The sequence below is a fragment of the Nannospalax galili genome, unplaced genomic scaffold, assembly GCF_000622305.1.
Source record: "Nannospalax galili isolate Female #2095 unplaced genomic scaffold, S.galili_v1.0 scaffold1124, whole genome shotgun sequence".
Taxonomy (NCBI): domain Eukaryota; kingdom Metazoa; phylum Chordata; class Mammalia; order Rodentia; family Spalacidae; genus Nannospalax; species Nannospalax galili.
The window spans coordinates 1,387,418-1,409,520 of record NW_008351693.1 but is presented as its reverse complement, the minus strand read 5'-3'; the positions used below and the strand labels follow the sequence as shown (position 1 = coordinate 1,409,520).

The 22,103-nt window shown below is 44.5% G+C and overlaps 1 protein-coding gene across 2 annotated transcripts in view; it reads left to right on the top strand.

The window, feature by feature from the left end:
* St6galnac5 (ST6 N-acetylgalactosaminide alpha-2,6-sialyltransferase 5) overlaps positions 1-8,466 on the top strand; it is a 193,902-nt gene extending 185,436 nt beyond the window's left edge. For both annotated transcript variants that reach the window (XM_017802069.1, XM_029553802.1), the window contains exon 6: positions 6,832-8,466. In XM_017802069.1, coding sequence (XP_017657558.1) covers positions 6,832-7,063 — 232 coding nt within the window. In that variant the 3' untranslated portion in view covers positions 7,064-8,466. The remainder of the gene's footprint in view (positions 1-6,831) is intronic.
* Positions 8,467-22,103: the final 13,637 nt, after the last annotated feature.

Genomic DNA, 22,103 nt, shown 5'->3' with positions numbered 1-22,103 from the left:
ATTTATTTATTTATTTATTTATTTATTTATTTGAGACAGGGTCTCCCTGTAATCCCAGCTGGCCTGGAACTCCCTATGTAGACCAGGCTAGCCCTGATCTCAGAGATCAGGCTGCCTCTGCTTCTCAAGTGCTGGGACTAAAGGCATGCACCACCACACCCAGTGAAATGTGTTTTTTAAGCTAACTTTGAAGTAGACAGTTGTGGAGATATATGAATATATAAAAATGTATAGTCTACCCATGATAAATCAGAGTGGATTTAGGGAGACTTAATTAGTCACAATTTTCCTTGGCATCTCTGTGTCTTTGAGATAAGGGTGTCCCTTTCCTCTGGGTCTAGGAAGGGCACCTCTGGGACAAAGCTTTTAGGTTCTACTTTAGAGGAAGGTCAAGAATTGTTTACTGTCTAGCTTTAGGGGAGTGGGCTAGGGATATGGAAAGAATAACCCGTCTCCTCTGCTGCTTCTTCAAGTGTCAAGGTACCATATTTGGGATAGCATTCCTGAACCCTTAAATAGAAGTATCCTCCCTTGCTTGTTCATATTATGAGATTCCCCCTAATTGTTCAGGTTAGCTGTGAAATAATTTTAAATAGAACATTACAAACCCCTGCTGGTGAGCAGGATTTTACAGGACGCTGAGGCCTCTGCTTAACACTCTGCTAGGCCACACAGAGTGAGCACCAATCACAGGGACTCCTACAGCAAGATGCCTGAAGAATGCAGTGAGAAACAAGCTACTCCCAGCCCCCTGCTGCTGCTCCCATCAGAAGCTCAGAGATCCTTGGTGTAGAAACCTGGCCTGGGAAACAGAGGCTTCTCTAACACAAAACCTCTGTCTTCAGAGTAAAGAGTCCACAGTTAACTATTGTGGGCTCCAGTTTTTACTTTGAAACTTCGTTGGTTTTTCTGTGCATGGTTTTAGAATATTCCTTATCAGGGCATTGGGAAGAGTAAGTAAGTCTGTTCACGGAGAGTGCTGAGGACTGTGTTCTTAACTGAAAATGCTCCAATCTAGCAACTTGGGTGGTCCACTAAGGGAGCTGCGTGTCCAAACCCAGGCACTGGACTCTACCTGGGGGCCACACACTATCAAATGGAAGCAGCAGTCCTTACCTGAGAGGGCTGATAGAGACAGAAATAAATTACATAACCAAGTACTTATGAAGTCAGTCGTCTTGGGCCTAGGAGACAGCTCAGCAGATAAACTGCTTGCTCTCCTTAGAGACTTGAGAGGTAGATTCTCAGAACCCATGGTGGGGCGGGGTGGGGAGGGGCAGACTGGTATGGTGTCATAAACTTGTAATCCCAAAGCTGGAGAGGCAGAGAGAGCTGGATCCCGGGGGCTCCCTGATCGGTCAGCCCAGTCTGCTTGGTGAACTTCAGCCCAGTGAGAGACCCTGAATCAAAAACTAAGGTGGATGGCACCTGAGGAACAGCAACTAAGGTTGACCTCTGACCTTCAAACACACGGAGGAGTTTGCACATATGGAAACACACACACACACATACATTCCTCAAGCCTGGCTACACAGTACACTACCCTAAGGAGTTGCTTTTAATAATATATACATAGTAAAATAATATATACATATACATTATTTATATCATAATCCTTTGTCTTAATACAGAAAAGCTGCCAAAATACTGCACAGAGAGTTCATCTGCCTCCAGCCAGCTTCCTTGTGCTGATACTTTGCATAACTATGATCTAATTACCAAAACTAAGACATTAACATCAGTGCAATGCTCAAACTCCAGACTTCACTGACACTTTACCTGTCTACTAACGGTCTCTGTCTCCTCCAAGGCCTATCAAGGATCTCTGTGCCTTACCAACTGTGTCTCCTAGTCTGCTTAGATTCGCCCTTGTTCTTCACGACTTTGACACCTTTGAAGACTCGGGCATTTTGTAGAATTTCCCACATCTGAGTTGCTGGTATTTTCCCATGATTAGACTGAGGTTCTGCACTCCTGGAAACGGGACCACAGCCCTCATCAGCATCTCCTATAAAGTAGTGCATGAGATCCATGTTTTATCACTGGTGATACTGGGGCAGGACAGAGAGGCAGGGGAAATCTTGGAGATGTGAGGATGAGAAAAGAAGCCCCTGACTCTGGAATCTGGATGAAGCCTTCACCAACATCAGAGCAAGAATTCTAGCACAATTAGCAACTGCTTGAGGCTTTTCCCTTTCCCAATCATTCACCCGCAGTTTTCTAGGGATCTCACCAGAAACTTCCCTTACAGGGAAAGGATATGAGCCAAACCTGTGGACAACCCTGCTGGCTTGTGGTTTTACCTTATCAGATCATAATTCCACCCAAGGCATCTCCAGACTCCCCCCCCCAACCCATGGATCTCATCAAGACAGAGTGAAGGAACAGGTTTCTTACAATCTCTTATAGTGGAGATTAAAAAAACACATCAGATGGTTGATAAAAAGCTCTTGCAATGTGCTGGGCGTGGTGGCGTTAAGCCTTTAATCCCAGTACTCAGGAGGCAGAGGCAAGTGGGTCTCTGACTTCAAGGCCAGCCTCTTGGTCTACACAGTGAGTTTCAGGCCAGCTGGGGCTACTGGGAGACCCTGCCTCAAAAAGACCCCCCCCAAAAAAGCTCTTGTAATGTGACGGTAATTAAGAACTTTGGAGCAGGAAAAGCCTGGAGATAGGAGATAGAAATGGGGGAGGAGAACAGGACTCTTCCTCCACCCCTACAGTTACCCAGGATAGAAGTCTTTCTTTCCCAAAGCTACCACGTTCCTGTAACCCTCAAGGCCATATGTTACTTGTAAATTACCATGTATGTGCTATTTACCTTTTGCTTGCATTCCTCACATATGAGCATAAATATCCCTCCAAACTTGAACAAGTGGCGGACACCTTTACAGAATGATCCATGTGTCAGTCTCACTACTATTAAGAATAAACTCTCTCCTCACCTGACTTTGGCTACTTGTCTCTCCTGATTTTCTGTAACACTTTTGAGATATAAAGATCTTGAGATCAAGCTGGGCATGGTGGTGCACGCCTTTAGTCCCAGCACTTGGGAGGCAGAGGAAGGCGGATCTCTGTGAGTTCAAGGCCAGCCTGGTCTACATAGTGAGTCCCAGGACAGCTGGGGCTACAGGGAGACCCTGTCTCAAAGGACCAAAAAAAAAAAAAAAGATCTTGATTGATAGCAACTCTGTCTCCAAGAAGCCCATATCCTTGTTTAGGTTCCTCTCACTCTCCCGTCCTCTCTGTTGGGGAGCACACATCCCCTGAAGTGTGTGTTACTTTCGCCCGAGTGCCTCTTCTTTTAATCCTCATGCTTAAGCTGATATATTAAAATATCTTTAATGAAATCACTAACTTTACTTCACTAGTCCAGCTAATCTTAAAATTCTTTTTGACACTGAAGGCACGAACCCTGGTTTGTGTGAGGTGAACTCCCTAAAAGCGTAGAGAAGTCCTCGGGCTGCACTGGGAAGGGGTGGCAGTGTGGACCCGGTGTCTGTGCTCTCACTGCTGATAACGTTAGCCTTGATCATTTGATGAAAGTGATTTTTGCTGTGTTTACCTATTGTACAGTTACTGTTTTTAATTTGGTCATTGAGGGAGATACATTTAGACTATGCAGGTATGGTATTTCTCCTAATCTCTCTCCTCACTAATGATCATCTCAATTGCAAGGATTATTGTATTGCCCCAAGGATGATTTTTTTTATCTCCTCATGGTTTCTACATTTATTTATTAGAATTCTTTTGTAATAACATGCTACTCTTTCTCCAGTTGTTTATTTGTTCTGTTCTTTATTGCAAAATCATGAGATTGTATTTATTTCACTTTGTGGGTCTGACTATCCAATGGTGCTATTTATTTTGATGCTTAAACTTAAGGCCCTTTTTAAACGCTCTGTGCCTAGGACCGCTCCAAGTGATGTAGGCCAGAATCTATGGTCATGGATGCAGGCAGCATTTCTGTAACACTGCACTGTGCATTAAATACTGATCCCTCCACTCTCCTCACCTGCTTTCTCTTTAAAAAAAAGAAACAAAAAGAGGACAAAAAGTCCTTCTTCATGTTCTGTTGTCAGAGAGCAGAGCAGGCTGCAGCCAGGGGAAGCTTGCTCTGGAATTGTTTTAGACAGGGTCTCCTTTAGCCCCAGATGGCCCAGATGGCCTTGCTATGGAGACCCGGTTGGACTCAATCTCACAGTGATCCACCTACCTCTGAGATTAAAGGTGTGCACCACCAGGCCTGGTGACCCAGGCCTTTTGCACACAGCCTTCACGTATGGAAATTAGCAGATATTGATAGTTTGCACAGGGATAGGGCAAGGAAGAGAAAGCTCTGCAGCCTTTAGAGAGCAGGTTGGGGAAGCAACCTAAGAAGCAAGGAATGAATGAATGAAAAGTGGAGGGCAGGCTTCCAGCCTGGGGAGCTGGGGCACTGCTCCTGCCCTGCTCAGCTCTGCCTTCCCAAGCCCTGCAAAGCATTTTTTCACTGGTTGTACAGAGTGTCAAAGGATAAAAGCAACTGTCACCTACATGAATGGCTCACTTGGACACCTCTGAAACTGTGATACGCAAATACATAAATCTAATTCTCTTTGTAGCTGATCAATATGGAGTCCAGATTAGCTTTCATTCAAAGAGATGGTCCTCCTGAATAAGGAAATTGATCTCGGGGCATCCTTTAGCTGATTTCCAATTACTCTGTGTTCCTAAGTGCAAAATCAATCACATGATATTTTTAGAAACCTAATTGTTTCTTTAGTAGATTGATGCCAATAAGATGCCTAAAACGTGGGTGAATCAGATTTAAAACCTGATTTGAGATGAAAGAAAAACTTCCGCAGTGATAGCATGGCGGGGTGGACTTGGTACCCATTCCCACACCTGCGGAGTTCACATGCCCTTGTTTTTTCCAGATTTGATTTATTTACTTATTGCTGCTATTTTCGTTTTGACGTCCGTCTGTCTGTCTGAGACAGGGTCTCAGTCTGTATCGCAGATTGAGTTTTCGCATGGTCCTCCTTCTTCAGCCTCTTACGTGCTAGGATTACAGGCGGGAGGCTCCACACCAGCTCTTCCATCTTTGCTTGTTTCTCCACAGTAGTCAGCTCCAACCTGCCTCTTCCCCAGTATGAATTCTTTGAAGTGGAAACACTTTCTAACAAAACTTTACAGGAATTCCAGTTTCTAGGGGTTATCAGTGACATCTTAATGACTAGACAGGGCAGGTGTGCGTTCCCCTGTTCCAAGACAGGCCTATTGGAGATGCAAAGTGTTAACAGTGCAACACCCAGCCAGGATGAGGAATGCTTAGAATGCCGCATGACAAAAATAAATCTCTCTTCCTGGAAGAGCTTTGACCTAAGAGGGGAAGCTGCCCAAAGGTTTATTGTTGCCAGAGCCACAGACCTGACACCTCTTCTGATAAAAGACTTCAATCTCTGACCCCTGAGAGACTGCTGCGCTAAAACTCATTTGAGTATTGATCTCCTCTGAAGAAAGCGAATAGGTACTAGCAGGCTGAGCATCTTGGAAATGGAGCTCCAGTTTTAGAGGACAGCCTCAGGCATCCGGCTCTGACTGGACACTGCAAGGACCCCAGTGGCTTTGGCATTTTCTGTCTCTAGCAGGAGTGTCCAACCTTTTGACTTTGTGACCTGACGCTATGGTCTACAAATGTGTTGCAGTCTTAACTATCTTGAGATACATGTGGCCTGTATACCCCAGCTTAGATGTGCCTGGAAGCTTAAATTAGCAAAAGTTTATCTGGTGGGAGACTTGGATGAATCTTATCATCTACTGTTCAAAGCCGGATGAGGTGGGGGCACTGTTCTTCAATGGACACTGGTTTGATACCAGAGCCCTTTTGTATCCCCATAACAAAGACACCCATCCCCTCACGTGTTAGTACTAGGTATATCACCTTGAGGAATTTGAGACAGAGATGGGGACATAGTCAAAAACATGTTGGAACTATCAGCCTTCCCAGCAAGGATTGAAAAGTTGGAGTTTCTGGACCAGGAGACACTAGACTTTAAACCTGTGGCCAAGCAGAACAGCAGACGTTGGAAGCCCCTGGCTGGCTGTCTTTTCTCCCATGGGATCATACTTAGAACCACTGACTTTCCATATTTGGAGGAGAAAGCATCTAGAGGGGCTTGCTACTCAGCCGCTAACTCCCTATACAGTTCTTCAATGACAGAATGCAAACATTGTTTATGGAGCCCCTACTAGGCATGTTCTAGAAATAAGATAGATCGCTGTCTTCACGAGCAGACGATAACTAGATAACTGCAATTTCAAGTAGAGTAACACTCTAAAGAAACTGATAATGAGATGGAGTAGTGGGAGCTGGAGGCAGGAGGGTGCATTTGATGTCCCCCAGCGAGCAGACAGGAACTAGGGGGTAAGATTCAAACTGGTGATCACCCTCAAGTGCAAACACTCTGAGGTAGGGGCCAGGTTGGCGTAGCTGCCAGTCAGAAAGTCTAGTATGGCTGGAGCAGTGACCAAGGCAGGATGGCTTAGGACAGGACTCTAGATAGGAATCAGCTCATGGCAGGTCCTTCCAGTCATGTGTTGCTATGACTGGAAACCTCTGGGTGTTTCGGTCCATTCATTTTACAACATTAAAACGTTTCTTATTGCTTCAACATCAGAAAAAACATTTGCTGAAATTCATTTGATGACAAAATACAATCTGTGCTTATCAGCTTATTAAACCTTTCCTGAACTGGTCAATGAAAAACCTGGTTTCACTTTGCATGTGTGTTTTGGGGTTTTTCCCGTGTTTCACTTTGCTTTAATGCGTGATCTCATTTCCTCCCGCAGGGACCCTAACCACCCCTCAGTACCTTATCATTACTATGAGCCTTTTGGACCTGATGAATGTACAATGTACCTCTCCCATGAGCGAGGACGCAAGGGCAGTCATCACCGTTTCATCACAGAGAAACGAGTGTTTAAGAACTGGGCACGGACATTCAACATTCACTTTTTTCAACCAGACTGGAAACCAGAATCACCTGGTACAAATCATGCTGAAAATAAGCCTGTATTCTGAGGAAGGACTGCGCTAGACTGTAATGCCAGATACCCACAGTGTCAGGCACGAGGCCAGGGACTTCTTGAAGCACCAGGCAGGAAAGGGGAACTGAACTGGTGACAGATAAGAGCCCCACCCCTCAGCACCCTGGACAACTGCCTGGCGGACCTGCAGCCCATGTGGTGTGTGAAAACATTCCAGAATGAACTCATCCTAAGGAGTGATGTCTCTTGGAAAGGGAAGCTGAGCCCTTGATTCAGTGACACTGCCAAGGCTGAGAACACTCCAGAAGCGCTGCCTTTGAAACTGAAACACTAGCAGCCCAGCGCCCTTGGCTGCGTTTCTTTGTAGTCATACCATGTCAAGACTCTTCTGTCGGGCTGTCCTCTGACCTGACCTGTAACCTTTGTCATTTGATGAATCTGATTTGTAAAAAGCCAGAAAGTACAGACACGACTTCTGAAGAGCACATCTCCAATGACCATCATGAAGCAAATGTCTGCTATTTATTTATTGAGAGTTTTTTAGTGTATTCTAGGCCAGTATTTTTATAGATTATGATTATGTGGTAATTTATTCTTCCTGACTCTTTAATCCTGAATGGTGTTGGAATGGTCTAGAACTGAGCTGGCAAGTTACTGCATTCATGACGCTCATCATTAGCATGAAATCGGTACATGACTTGAAAATCTTTTGTGGCATTTTTTGAACCCTGGGCTTCAGGCAAATTGCTCTTCCATGAGAACAGCTATAACATTTTCTAATGTACATAAGTGTCCAAAAGAACAAAAATCAAAAACCAAAAACTGTGTTATTAAAACAAAAAGATGCCAACGAGAGAAATGTAAAGATGCGATAGTTTCTTTCATAACAACTGATAAAGTAACTTCTCTTCGGTTGCACTTTCCTCTTCTTCAGAATGATGCTGCACCAGATGATCTCTCGGCTTCTCGTGCAAAGCTAAGATTGTGTGGTCCTCTAGCTGCCCAGCTGAGGTCTAGACAGGGCTAGATCTGGAATGACAGGCCTCCAAGAGCAGCAGGAACCTACAGTGGGCATGGGGGTGGGTGTTACGGTTCAGAACTACGTACCTCTCTCTGGGGTTGAAAGCATGTTTCCTCCTGGATCTCTCTGGACTAACTCCATTTCCTGTTTCTCTGGGGGGGGGGAGAGGAGAGAGAGAGAGAGGGAGAGAGAGAGAGAGAGAGAGGAGGGGAAGCGGGGGAGATCTGAATGTTCTCTGGCTTCAGGTGCTGAGAGCTGCCCTTTTTTGAGAGGACATTCCCTGGCACACAACCTACTATCCCATAAACCATTCAGACTCACTCACTGCCAATCTTAGTCTGAAGGAATAGAAAAGACTCAAGTTATTCAAAGCCAAAATGAACTAGTATTATAGATTTTTCTTTTCAACAAGTAATATTGTTCAAAAATTCTTTTAAAAAGGATTTTGTTTTAGGTGTGTAGATGTTTTGCCAGCATGTAAATGCACCACATGCATACAGTGCCTGAGGAGGCCAGAAGAGGGCATCATTGGACCACCTGGAGCTCAAATTACAGATGGTTGTGATCTGCCATGTAGGTGCTGGGAACTGAACCCAGGTCCTCTGCAAGAGCAGCCAGTGCTCTTAACCATTGAACCATCTCTCTAGCCCCTCAAAAAAGGCTATAAAGAATTTACCAGCATTTTCTTTACATACCCTCAAAGGGACATTAGCATCTCTAATGCCAAATTTGAAGGCACCAACTCATATAAAGAGGAGACTAACATTGCTTTACAAGCAGGACCTGGCTTGTGATTAAAGGTCTCTCACCACTTCTTTTCTCTCTTCTTAATTAATAATAAGGTCACATTCTCTTCCATTAACCTGCACTGTTAATTACAGAGAGTACTGTTATGGAAATACAAACATACTCTAGGTATTCAGATAGCAGAAACAAAGTATTATTGTGGTGTGGCCTGAGCTGGGAAAAGCCAGTAAAAGAGAAAATTGAAGTGGCTGACCAAGGCATACTGGGAGTCAATCTTCACATTTTTTTCACAGTTTTTATGGAGCTACAAGTTTTTTCTACCACAATCTCTTCCACAGCATGACCTCTGAGCAGTCTTTGTATAAACCAAGGAAGAAGTGTATGAATTTTACACAATTGACTTATGGGTCACCTTTACAATCACTTGAAGAGACTATTTGGTAAAATGTAAGTGGCTCCTTTGACAACTCCTATACTTAGGGAAATTTGGAAAAATATAGTTGCAAGGATGCAATTCTATTACCCGATCTAATATCCCACATTGTCTGTGTATCTTTAGGTCTTTCTTCTTAAAAAGGAAAAAAAAAAAAAAAAAGAATATCAAGATAGCTCCATGTTTTTTGTAATTTTTTCCTCTCAAATACTCAAAAGAATAAAAAGCAACCAGATGCCAAAAGTCTTGGCGTCCTAGCTGAGAATTGTTTTAAATCACATGTAGCTACAGTACATAAGTTCATATTTTCTCAAAAATGTGGTTTATAACAGTGTAAGAAATTATCACGTGGGTCATGATTTTACAGCATTGAAGAAAATGCCTAAAGTTCTGATGGCTTGTGCTGATGGACCTGGTTGTGGGCAATTGAACTTTTTCTTAACCATTATCATTTCATGACTGTCAGACTTAATGCCATTCAACACCATTAAACATAAACTCTGATATAAAAGATACAAAACCCTGTTTATAGACCTGGGTGATTTCAGTACATTTGGAGTCTCAGTCATACTTGGGATGTTATATACCTTTTTCTTCTCCCTTAGCGGTGTCATCAGCCTCCTCCTAGCTTTTAAGACCACAGTAATAGGATACCACAGCTGGCCGATCCATGGCTTCTGTTATTTCAAAGCAAGAACATTTGGCAGAGGCCATTACAATAGATATCCATTATGGGCAAAGATACAGGAATTCACAAACTAAATCAATCACTTCAAATGGCCCATAAAAAGAGGAATCACACATTTAATATTCTACAGTAAATATTCACCCAAGAAAGCGTACATTAAAAGACCATTAGGAGGTAAATATTCAGTATGCTGCTTGGGGACTTGGCTGTGTGATTTCCATTCCTATAAAAGGATGTTAGGGAGCTAAGCCCCTGCGCTTAGTTTACCCTGCTGTAATCCTTAGGATTAGGCATAGAAACAGCAATTTAGGGACACCCAGGTCTTAAGAATTCAGAACACAACACTGTCTTTATAAAACTAAATGAAAGCAAAAAACCAAAGTCCTATACCTGAAGGTAGGTAAATTTGTGTGGCTTCTGAATCCTTAGGTTGCTATTGAATTTGTGTTCCAAATTGCAAGGCATCTATGTCTTCCAAAAGTCCTCTCTATGGCTGACCCATTTGAATTATGAGTGGAAACAGATAATTTCGTGTTGAAATAAACACACACTTAAAAATTTCAAAAGACGGCCAAGCTTGGCGGTGCACACTTTTAGTTCCAGCACTCGGGAAGCAGAGGCAGGCAGATCTCTGTGAGATCAAGGCCAGCCTAATCTACATAGTGAGTTCCAGACCAACTGGAGCTATAGAGAGACCCTGTCTCCAAAAAAAAAACCCCAAAGACAGTGTTATTTGAATACATATGTACCTATTCTGTACCCCTCCAAATAGTTGAATGACCTGATTTCAGAAACAGACCCTGGGTTCCCCCAGAGGGAATCTTACCTAGAGAGAAGGTCCATAGTCCTCTCCTATTCTATAAGGTTCCCACTGACCAGGCCTTTCCTCCATCCTCCTGGCTTCTCTTGAACCTCCTGCCTTCTTGCTCTGTCTCTCCTAACCCTCTCCTGTCTTCGGTGTGCTTGCAAACCCCGGGTCTTGGGTTGGTCAGGTCTTCCTGGTGGGCTGTAAACTCAAGATCTGTCCAGGGAGCAGATTCTGTGTTGGTCCTTGCAGAGCAGTGGCTGTTCTGCTGCAGGAGTTCAGCTCACTACAGGACGAGGGACCTCAGAAATGCCGCTTGTTGGCCCAGCCTGAGGAGGACGGAGAAGTCCAAACGCTAAAAGTGGGGTCAGCTTGAACAAAGTGGCTCAGAAGGCCAACCTCGCAGAAGCTTCTCAAAGAAAACTGTAAGACAGTCTGAGGAGGCAGGGCAGGAGGAAGGATCAGGTTGCCTAGGTTTTAGTACATACCAGAAGATACTTCAGAGTGGAAAGAGGTGAGACTTTCTAGAAGGTTCAGAACTGTTCTAGCTCACTCCCCTACCTACTCAGGGTATTGAAATGTAAATGCAAAAAAGGCTGAAATCCTGTTTTCCTACTGCCTGAATGTGACACGCTACCTTGGATTGTCCTGTCCCTCTATGTACTTGTCCTGTTAGACTAGATTGTAAGCTCCTTGAGGGCAGGGACTGTATCTCCTTTGTCTTTGTAGCCCTATACCTAGTACTGTGCCTTGCATACAATAGGCACTCAATAAATGTCTGTTGTTAATGTTGACCTCTTTAATATTGACCATTGGATTGATACTTGGATACAAATATATTCTATTTTAAAATAACAAGTGGTACAGCTGGTTGTGAGGTAGATAAATTTTATGTGGGTTTTGTAGGGTCAGTTCCTAAGCATACAATGTATTTAAATACAACAGAACTGACCTACATGTGGCTAGGACAACCTTGAAGTGTTCATTAGATTTGCTAATGTTGGCTGGACTGAATGCATAGGTAAGGTAAAGGTCAGTGAGCTTTGTGTTTCCACTGTTACTGAGCTGCTCTTAGCACAAATTAAATTTAATATTGACAAATGCTACAGTGTGTGTTGAGAGGCAGAAAAACCATGAGGGCTCTGACTTTAGAAGCCGGACTACAAGACAAAAAGAGACTGTGTTAGGCTCACCAGCACCTTGACAGCTTTCTGAAGGTGCTGGGGATCCAACTGGTGGTTTTGAGAGTCTGTTTTAAAATTAAAGACAGATTCACATTAAAAGCAAAAGGGAGCAAAGCAAAAAGTGCATTTGCTTCCACAAACAGCAGATCCAAAGTGGTTTTATCCCTCTCAGGAAGTGAGGGGAGAATACAGCAAAAAGCGTCCCAGCCCATGGAGTCACTGGGGTCCGGCACCTGGGGTCCATCACCACCTAGATGAGGAGAGGGCAAGGCAGTAGGGGAGGAGCGAGCTGTCCCGGAGCCTCTCTATAGGGATGTGAGCAGGGCGGCACTCCACTGCCGACTCCACCCACAGCTCTGTTCAGTCATCGGCCTTTAACGGACTGGGAAGAGGACGGACGTCCACATTTATCTGAGAACAGTGCTTATTTCTGGACTGGAGAGCTACAGATTTTCCCAGAACTTCAGGCTTTTTATTATAATCATAAGATGTTAGTGCATGAGATATTAAGAAAGACATTGCAAGAGCATTTCAAATAATCCCACAGGGGTGGCATGAGACATCAGCTCTGGAGAGCCTGTCTGTGCACTGTGCACGCCACCTTTGCGTGTTTTGGATCTTCATGAAATTAACCCTTTAATTTCCAAATTAGGGGATGCGTAAGACCAAATCAAACTACTCACTTTAAACTTTGCTTCCCGAGTATCCAGTGTGCTTTAGAGAGACACTGTTTGGCCACAATCCCATTCTCTCTCTCTTTCCCTCTCTCTCTCTCCCTCCCTCTCCCCCTTTCCCTCTCGCCCTCCATTGCAAACAAGGAGACTAATAGAGGGCGCACAGCTGGCCCTTCATGTCAATGTGAGCAGATATTCAGCAAGGCTCATTATCCAACTTTGCTAAGGGCTTTACCTCTACAAACATTTAATGATCAAAATAACCCCATATTTTCACTGCTCCCCTTTTCCAGATGCAAGCATTGAGGCACAGGACACTTGAACAACTTACCAAAGCCATAACACTGTTCATTGAGAAAGGCAGATTAGGAGTCAGAGTTGCTTTCTAGAGTCCTTGTCCTTTGTCACCAAGTGCTTCTTGGTAGAAATGTAATCTTATAGGTAATCATTTCTATCAGACCATTCATCAAGTGGGGATAGAGAGATGGCTCTGCAGTTAAGAGCAGCGACCGCTCTTGCAGAGGACCTGGGTATGGTTCCGAGAACGCACATGTTGGCTAACAACCATCTGTCACTCTAGTTCCAGGGAATGCGACACCTTCTTCTGGCCTCTACAGGCATTGCATGACGTGGGTGGACTTCATGCAGGCTAAACATTCATACACATAAAATTTTAAAAAATACATAAAGGGGCTGGAGAGATGGTTCAGTGGTTAAGAACACTGACTGTTCTTGCAGAAGACCCGGGTTCGAATCCAAGCACCCACATGGCAGCTAACAGCTGTCCGTAACTCCAGTTCCAGGGGATCCAACAACAGCCTCTTCTGTCTTCCACGGGCATTTCACAACATGGGTGCACTTACCTACATGTAGGCAATACACACATACACATAAAATAAAATATTTTTTAAAAATACATAAAAAAGAAAGGCAGAAAACTGTTGGTTGCTCTTGCAGAAGACACAGGTTTGATTCTCGGCACCCACATGGTTGCTAAAAACCATTCATCCTTCCAGTTCCAGGGGAATCTGACATGCTCTTCTGACCTCTGTGGGTTTTACACGACACAGGTGCACTTATACACACGCAGGCAATACACTCATACACGTAAAAATAAAATATGTACCCTAAATGTGCACAAACACGTAAATTAGAAAGCAGCACAGCACCCTTGAAGCCCTGCATGTTCTATTACGATTTTCTGTCTCCTTCTCCTGTTCCCTAAGGGGTTTATCACATACAGATACGTCCACACATGCTGTGCTCTGCTTCGTTTGCATATTTGTCTTATGTGACTGCTATACGTTCATATGGTCTTCTAAAACTTGCTTTCTTCCAAGGTTTATTTATTTATTTAATTTGTTTATTTTTCATCTTTTTGAGACAGGGTCTCCCTGTAGCCCCAGCTGTCCTGGATTCACTATGGAGACCAGGCTGACCTCGAATTCACAGAGATCCACCAAACCTCTGCCTCCCGAGTGCTGGGATTAACAGCGTGTGCCACCATGCCTGGCGTTTTATTTTTGCTATTACATGATACCATTGGGTGGCTGATAGAGGGAGGAGGTAAAAAGACCCTTGGGATAAAACAGAGGCAGGGACTAAAAGGGTCTTAGCTGTGACTGGTGCCAGTGGCCAGAGACCTTCCGTGGTTGGAGATGGAGCAGACAAATGGTTTCACTCTGTTTACCAAGTCCTGAGACAACCTAAGGCCGATTTCCCCATGTCCCCTCCTTCACATCAACTTTAACATGGAAGAGGGGAACAGAGCTGCTGACCTAACCGGGAATCCTTTTCCCCTTTGGCAAGATCTCTTCTAATCATTCTTTACCTCTCACCTAATTTGCAAACACACAAGCCAATCAGAGCCCACCTAAGCCTGTAAAAGAAGCGCAGACACAGCCTCTTGGTCAGCCACCCATGTTCACGCCCCTCTCTCTGCCAAGCTCTGTCTTAATCATCCTCCTGGCTTCTTCCCTTCTGTGACTGGACAGCTCTTCTTTGTGACCACGGATAATAACCAGCAGAGAGGAAATTCTTCAACAGTACAACTTTTCACCTCTCCTCAGCTATCCGTGGGGCATTCTGCTTCTTACTAATATCCACAATGAATATTTTCACTTTTTACGGTTTCATGAAAATTCTTAGACTATTTTTGGAGCACATACCTAGGACTGAGAATGCTGTGCAGCAAAACCATGGCATGAGTGAGAAGCTACAGGCGTGTCTTCCACAGCGGCTGGACTCTGTTCTTCAGCAGCAATTGCCCACATCCTTGCCGACACTTAGTAATTCAAGACTAAATTTTTAGCCAGTTGGTGGTGTAAATCATATCTCATCGTGACCTTAATTTGCATTTGCCTGATTCTTTGAGGTTCATCATTTTCTCATGTTCAGTTTCCATTAGTGACCTCACCTGAGAAATGACCATCATCTCTGTTGACTTTTCCACTGAACGTCTATATCTTTGCCCTTTGAAAGAATTCTGAGTTGTTGTAGAGTTATTTCCCCCAAATTGGAACATTCCCTCCTGGAGGGAAGGGGAAGCCTATAAGACTCAGGAAATAAACAAGGCCCAGGAAGTAAAGAAAACTTACAAGGTTCAGGACATTCTGAAAATTTTAAGATTCACAAGGCCTCTCCCAGGGGTTATATAAGCAATTGCTGGTGGGGATTGGGGGGTGTAGAGAGATGTCCAACTGGCTCAGCTTCCTGCAAGTCCTGTAGACAGCTGGGATGCAGCCTTCACGAGTCATCAGCCATGCAGGGTGGCCTTCCATGACACAGCTGCCTTTCAGTCCCTGTAACTCCTGTATGTAACCACAACAAAGTCACTGATCCATCAAGCTCAAGCTCGATGCCTGGAATTGTTTCTCTGAACTGTCACCAGTGCTCTTTCACGGGTGAACAGACATTCCATGTTCGTGTCTCCTGAGGAAAAGTCACACAAGATTAGAACATTCCGTTCCCCAGATACTACATTTCATCGTTGATGGTACGCGCCACACACATCTTGTGCTTTGTGACTCACCTTTTCTTTTCCTCTGTGCTGTCTCCTAATGAAAAGTCTTCTCAGCCCCAAGCAGTCACGTTTTCTACCCTCTGTGATCTGCGCACTTTACTCCTCATGCACTAACCCCACTACTCCTAGCTAGTGTTTCCTGTCTTTTAGCCTAAGCATTTCGGAATTTCTCTCATTAACACGGCAATCCAGGATCAGTAATTTTTGTATGATGTGAAATAGAATTTTTCCCTCTTTTTTTGGATTTATTTTTATTTTATGTGCATGAGTGTTACGGCTGCATGTAAGTGTACCCGTGTCGTGCAATGCCTGCGGAGGACAGAAGAGGCTGTTGGAGTCCCTGGAACTGGAGTTACTGACAGTTGTTAGCTGCCATGTGGGTGCTGGGATTCAAACCCGGGTCTTCTGCAAGAACAGCCAGTGCTCTTAACGCCATCTCTCCAGCCCAGAAGTCACTTTTCTTATAGGCACCACATGTTCCAGCATCATTTCCTGCATTTCTTGACTGTTTCATTCTTCCCGATGACCTGCAATCACATTTCCATAAACACGGGGACTGTTTTATCTCTGCTCTCTGTACTCTGTTCAACACAGACCCAATTGTCTGCTTGTACTGATGCCATGCAGTCTTGCTAGTGCAAGTTTGTTAGTATTGATACCCTTAGAGAGGCTTCCCCTTCTCCTTTTCTTTCTTTCCGAGGAATATCTGGATTGTTGTTTTAAAAATGATTTTTGTCCTTTTTAAAAAGTCATTAAAATTTACAATTATCATTTAGTAAGTACACAAATTTATGCATATAGATTGATGAGCTTTTACAGAGCTACACAACCCAGCACAGTACGCTCAGCACTGCAGAATTTTCACCCACACTCTCCAGTCTCCTCATCCAGGTAACCACTTTGTCAGTAAAGACTCATTTTGCCTATTTTTAAATTTCATACAAATGGAACTGTATGCTATAGATTATTTAATGTCTAGTTTATTTCAATCAAAATTATGTGTACAAGAGTTATCCCTAGGGTTAGGGATGTAGCTCAGTGAAGGAGTACTTGCCTAGCATGTTTGAGGCCTACCTGGGTTCAATATTTAGCACTCTGCCCCATAAAGTTTCTGCCTACGGGCACACATAGTAATAGCCATTTCCTTGCTGTGCAGTGGAGCATTCCTTATGAACATTCTCGTACTTGTGATTTGAGACTGTCAGTTTGTTTGGACCTCTATAACAAATACATGAGGTGGGTGTTAAAAACAATATAAATCGATTCCCCACTGCTCTGGAGGTCGGAAGTCCAGGATGGGAGAGCTAGCATGGGTAGATTGGTGAGGCCCCTTTCAAGTACAGACTATCTTCTCTTATCCTCAGATGGAAAGAGAACCCTTTATAATCCCACTCTTGGGATCTCCCACCTTGGCTGACATACTTCCCAACGCGCCCCCTGGTCATACCAGGAGGTTAGATCTTTAGCACATGAAATACTGTCTCTGACAGTTGACACAGCATTTATTACTTACACCCCCACCAGCAGTAACAAAAACTCTGGTTGCTTCACACACTTGCTAACACTTGGACTATCTCCCTGTGACTTTAGATTTTTATCTCTTTGACAAATGGTTATATTGAGCATCCTTTAATATGCTTACTGACCATCTGCATAGCATCTTTTGTGATATTGTGTTCAAGGATTTTGTCCAACCTTTACAATGGGCTGTCAATCATTCCTTTTCGTATTTATAGGAATTCTTTATGTAGTACTGAGTTGAGTCTTTGGACAGGTTTATGACAATGCCTTTTCACTGTCTTTATGGAATATTTAGGTGATGAAAAAGTTTCTTAAATTTTAATAAATTCTGAGTTACCAATATTTTATGCATCATACAATTTGTGTTCTATTTAAGGACTCTTAGGGTAGTCAAGGTCATGAAGCTAATCTCCTGGCTTCTTCCGAAGTGCTATTTTTCACCTGTCCATATTTGGATAATTTAGAACCCATCTCAAACTGACTTTGACGTATCATGTAAAGGAAGGGTCACAGTTGTTTCTTTTTTCCCTCAAGGTCCTCCAGTGCTCACAGTACCATTCATTCTAAGTGATATTTTCTTCACTGAGTTAGGGCAGTACTTTGCGTAGTAAACTTAATGTGTATGGAACAGATGCCTCACAGACCACTTGTCTAAGGGTGGCCTTGTCAACCTGTCTTAGCCCTCACTGCCCCTTAATAGTCCTGCAGTCCCGGCTCCATTAGGTGACATGGGTGACTCCAGATTTTACCCACACTGCTCATTTCCACCTGGAGAGCTGCCCCTCTCCCATGTCCCCACCAGCTGGCAAGTCTTTCTAGTTCCTCCCTGTCTCCATTTAGCCTTTGAGGCTCAGTAAGCACATGCCATTGACAGCCCACTTCCCATCTTCTCACCCTCCAGGTCTCAGGGCCCTATGGCTTCCTTGGAAAATCTGTCCCTCCCCTCTTAGCCAAGTGGTCTGTGGGGCATCTTGTACACATAGATGCAGGAGCCAGTGTTGACTGGCTTACAGACATTGGCATATCCTGTCTGTCCAGACACAATGGTTTAAAAACTGGAACATGACCTTGTAAGCTCTTCCTTTTCCATTCACAATGCTTTAGACTTAAGGTGTGGTATAATATGTACGTTTGCTACTTCAAGGGGAGTCACCGAACACACTGAACCACAGAACAGCCATCTCAAGGGAAGCGGAGCTGAGATGGATCCTGGAGCACTAGATCCCAGAGTGCTAGATCCTGGAGTGCTAGATCCCAGAGTGCTAGATCCTGGAGTGCTAGATCAAGCTGAGCCTGAAAACAAATCTCTCCTGGACCTTCAGTTACAGCAATCAGCTCTACTTTGTATTTAATCATATTTGTGTTGGTTTTCTATCAATCAAAAAAAAAAAAAAAAAGCTATGTCCAATAGATACTTTCAATTTAGTGGCTCTTCCAGGAACTCTTCTGGAGCCTCTTCTCCAGGCTCCCGGCTCCTTGTTTCTGCGTGGGCACCTCAGAGAGTGTGCCACTCACTCAGCAGAAGGTGCTGACTCTTCGCCAGTGTCGGAGGAACACGCTGTATGGATGAGCCAGCAATGGGAAGCAGAGTGCATTTTCACTACAGACGGGCTGTCATTCCCTGAAAGGGACTTTCCCTGGCTGTGCTCCTCCATGCTCATATTGAGCCAGCTTGATGGGAGGTTTGGAGATGCAAATATAATCAGATATGGCTGGGAAGCCATAAACACAATGATAATACAGCATAAAAGAGAACTAAAAGGAGTACTATATAAAGAATCAGCAGTATTCCCTTTTTCTTTCAGTTACACAGATGCACACGTGCACTTTGGCACATGATGTAAGGTGTATTTCAAAATACTTCTGGAAACACCAAGGACTGCCAAAGCAAGTGACAGCACCAGCCAGGCCAGGTCCAGTTCCTCACGGGGCTGGAGAGATGGCTCAGCGTTAAGTGGACTGGCTGTTTTTCCAGAGGACCCAGGTTGGATTCCCAGCACCCACATGGTGGCTAACAACTGTCTGTAACTCAAGTTCCAGGGGATCTGACACCCTCTTGTAGCCTCTGCGGCCATTACATGACACAGGTGCACTTACATACATGCAAACAATACACTCATACACATAAAATAAAAATAATAAAATAAATAGACACAGGAAATCGTAGCTTTGGGGAAAGAGGAACTAGAAACTAAATATTTGAACCGCTTGCTCACTGCCTTTGGTTTTGGCCTGAAGGAGCCATGTGGGGTGCTTTGCAAAGAACCTAAACTTGGGAATGAAAGGAACCCAGAGAATCTTCGAGAGTTTGTGAATAGCAGCTGGAGAACAATAGTAACAAAAGCCAGATGTCTTACAAAGCAGGTGACTCACTTTAAATAAAAATGTTTCTCGTGTTTTAAACCTTTTATCTCCTATGTTTATTTTTAGTTTGTTTTGTTCTTTAATGTTTAGCAACTTAGAGAACTACATTCCTCTGACTAGTGTTGACACTGGAAATCTTCCTTTAAATTCTTTCAACATCTGAGTCCATCTCTTGATTTCATTCAGTTTTCCCTCCATTGTTTTTCACATTAAAAGATTTTTTTTTTCTTTTTCACTTTAGCTCTATTCACCACTACACCCTTGAAATTCTAAGCTTCAGATGTTAACCTCTACAATTTTAATTCTTTTGTCACATTCTTCTCTAGTTCTGTTCTTTCATTTCTGAGCTTTCTGGATTTGCTTTTCAATCTGTTGAAAGTGCTATTTTCACGCCTTTTCATTTTCTCTTTTCAGCCTCACTCCTCTGTCCTCACCTCCTCCATCAGTCCTCCATCCTCACCTTCTCCATCCTCACCTCCTCCATCCTCCCCTCCTCCATTGGTCCTCCATCCTCACCTCCTCCATCCTCACCTTCTCCATCAGTCCCCCGTCCTCACCTTCTCCATCGGTCCCCTGTCCTCACCTCCTCCATCGGTCCTCCATCCTCACCTCCTCCATCCTCACCTTCTCCATCAGTCCCCCGTCCTCACCTTCTCCATCGGTCCCCTGTCCTCACCTCCTCCATCGGTCCTCCATCCTCACCTCCTCCATCCTCACCTTCTCCATCAGTCCCCCGTCCTCACCTCCTCCATCGGTCCTCCATCCTCACCTCCTCCATCAGTCCTCCGCCTTCACCTTCTCCATCCTCATCTCCTCCATCCTCACCTCCTCCATCCTCACCTCCTCTGTCCTCACCTCCTCCATCGGTCCTCCGTCCTCACCTCCTCCATCAGTCCTCTGTCTTACTCAAACACCTTCCAAAGCCCTCCAACCTGCTCGGTCGCTTTTATTGGTAAGCACCTTTGCAGAAACTGGACCAGAGCATCCTCTATGCCAATACGCCCTCACTGGTTTTCCTCTTTTGAGCCATCATGATTCTTGGCAGGTATTTCAGGAGGCATTTCTGTGATGTGAATCTGTCCTCTCCCTCCCTTTATAGAGAAGAGGGGTCCACATAGGCCAGGAGGATGCAGAGCTCTGAAACCTGGTGAGGCCTTGCTGGCTGGCTATGCTTATTCCACATCTGAGCACTGATGACCTCAGTCAGCTCCAGCCACCATCACTCTGTCTGAGGCTGTTCCTTCATCGTGACACCAGAATTGAAGAGAGGTAGTGAGGAATGGGCTTTTGTTCATCTCTTTCAAGGGGAACAGAACATTTAAGCCAATGACATACTTTGAACAATTTAAATGACTAGGGCCAAGAATTCTATCACTTCCTTCATGTGACTTCTGAGAGGATGTGTCCATCGAGGTTCGATAAAGAGGCAGCATTCACATAAACAAAGAGGAGTGAGGAAAAATTTGCCGGTGAGAGATGAAAACGTCAAGGACACAAAGGGAAAGCAGGCAGGAGCAGCTGCTAGCCCAGGACCAAGCTAGGGTACTCAAGGCAGAGGTCACCTCCACTGAAAGCTGAGGCTCTGGCATTGCTGGAGGGAACAAGGCAGGACTGATGGGTGGCAGAGTTCACTGAAGCTTCGTGTTGGGGAAACTTCCTAGAACATGAGCCCTGGGGTGCTAGGTAAAGCCATCTCTAGGGAGGAGCCATGTCTCAGGATTCCCTAAGGAGCTACTTGAAGATTACAGGGAAGGTTGTTCAGGGGAATTTCCCCAAAAAAGATGTGCTGGGGAAATTGTTTACAGGGATGTGGTCACCAGCCACACGCCACCACAGAGTCGCTGAGCTGGCTTATCTGACAACCCACTCACAGAGATGTGCTTTGCTGTGGTACTCTACCATGAAGCTGTTCACAGAAAAGTCCTCTGTGCTGCCAACCACTGGCCACTGCAGAAGACACAGTCATTTGGGCATGCACACTGTGCCAGGAAACAAGGTACTGCAAATGAGCACGAGCTTCTTCCTCTGCATGCTGCCGTGACAAAGCTTAGTGAGATGCTTGCTGTACAGGGACACTGTGGAGGGGCTCAGCTCCAATGTCATAGGACAGTAAACGAGGGACCTGGAGTCCTGAAAAGACAATAAACTGACAACACAACAGTGTTCCCCTTTGCCTATTCAGCTCCCATGGTCCCTTCTTCACACATCTGAGCTCAGTACACTGAAACTGCGGTGTTTCCATCTAACGAGACATCAGCACTCTAACAACGGAATTCTCACCCTTTGCCCGAATAGATGCACATACAGTTTCTACTTCTGGCAATGTTCGTCTCCCCTCAAGTCCAACATTGTTCCACGGGTATTTCTTATCTAAAGGTGATACTGTAGGGTTAGTGCCACCAACTTGTGTAGAAAATAAACCACACACCCACATAGACCCATAGCCGGCAAAGATAAAGCCTTCCCAGCTGGCCTCGTTTCTGTGCTCCCGTCTTCGAGGTCATAACTGAAAGTACTGGTTTGTTCCCCTCACCCTCAGAGGCGCGGCAGCCCCGTCTTCATCCGGTACAGAGATCAAAGCCTGCTTGGGGTTCGTCTTGTTGCTTGGTTGCTTG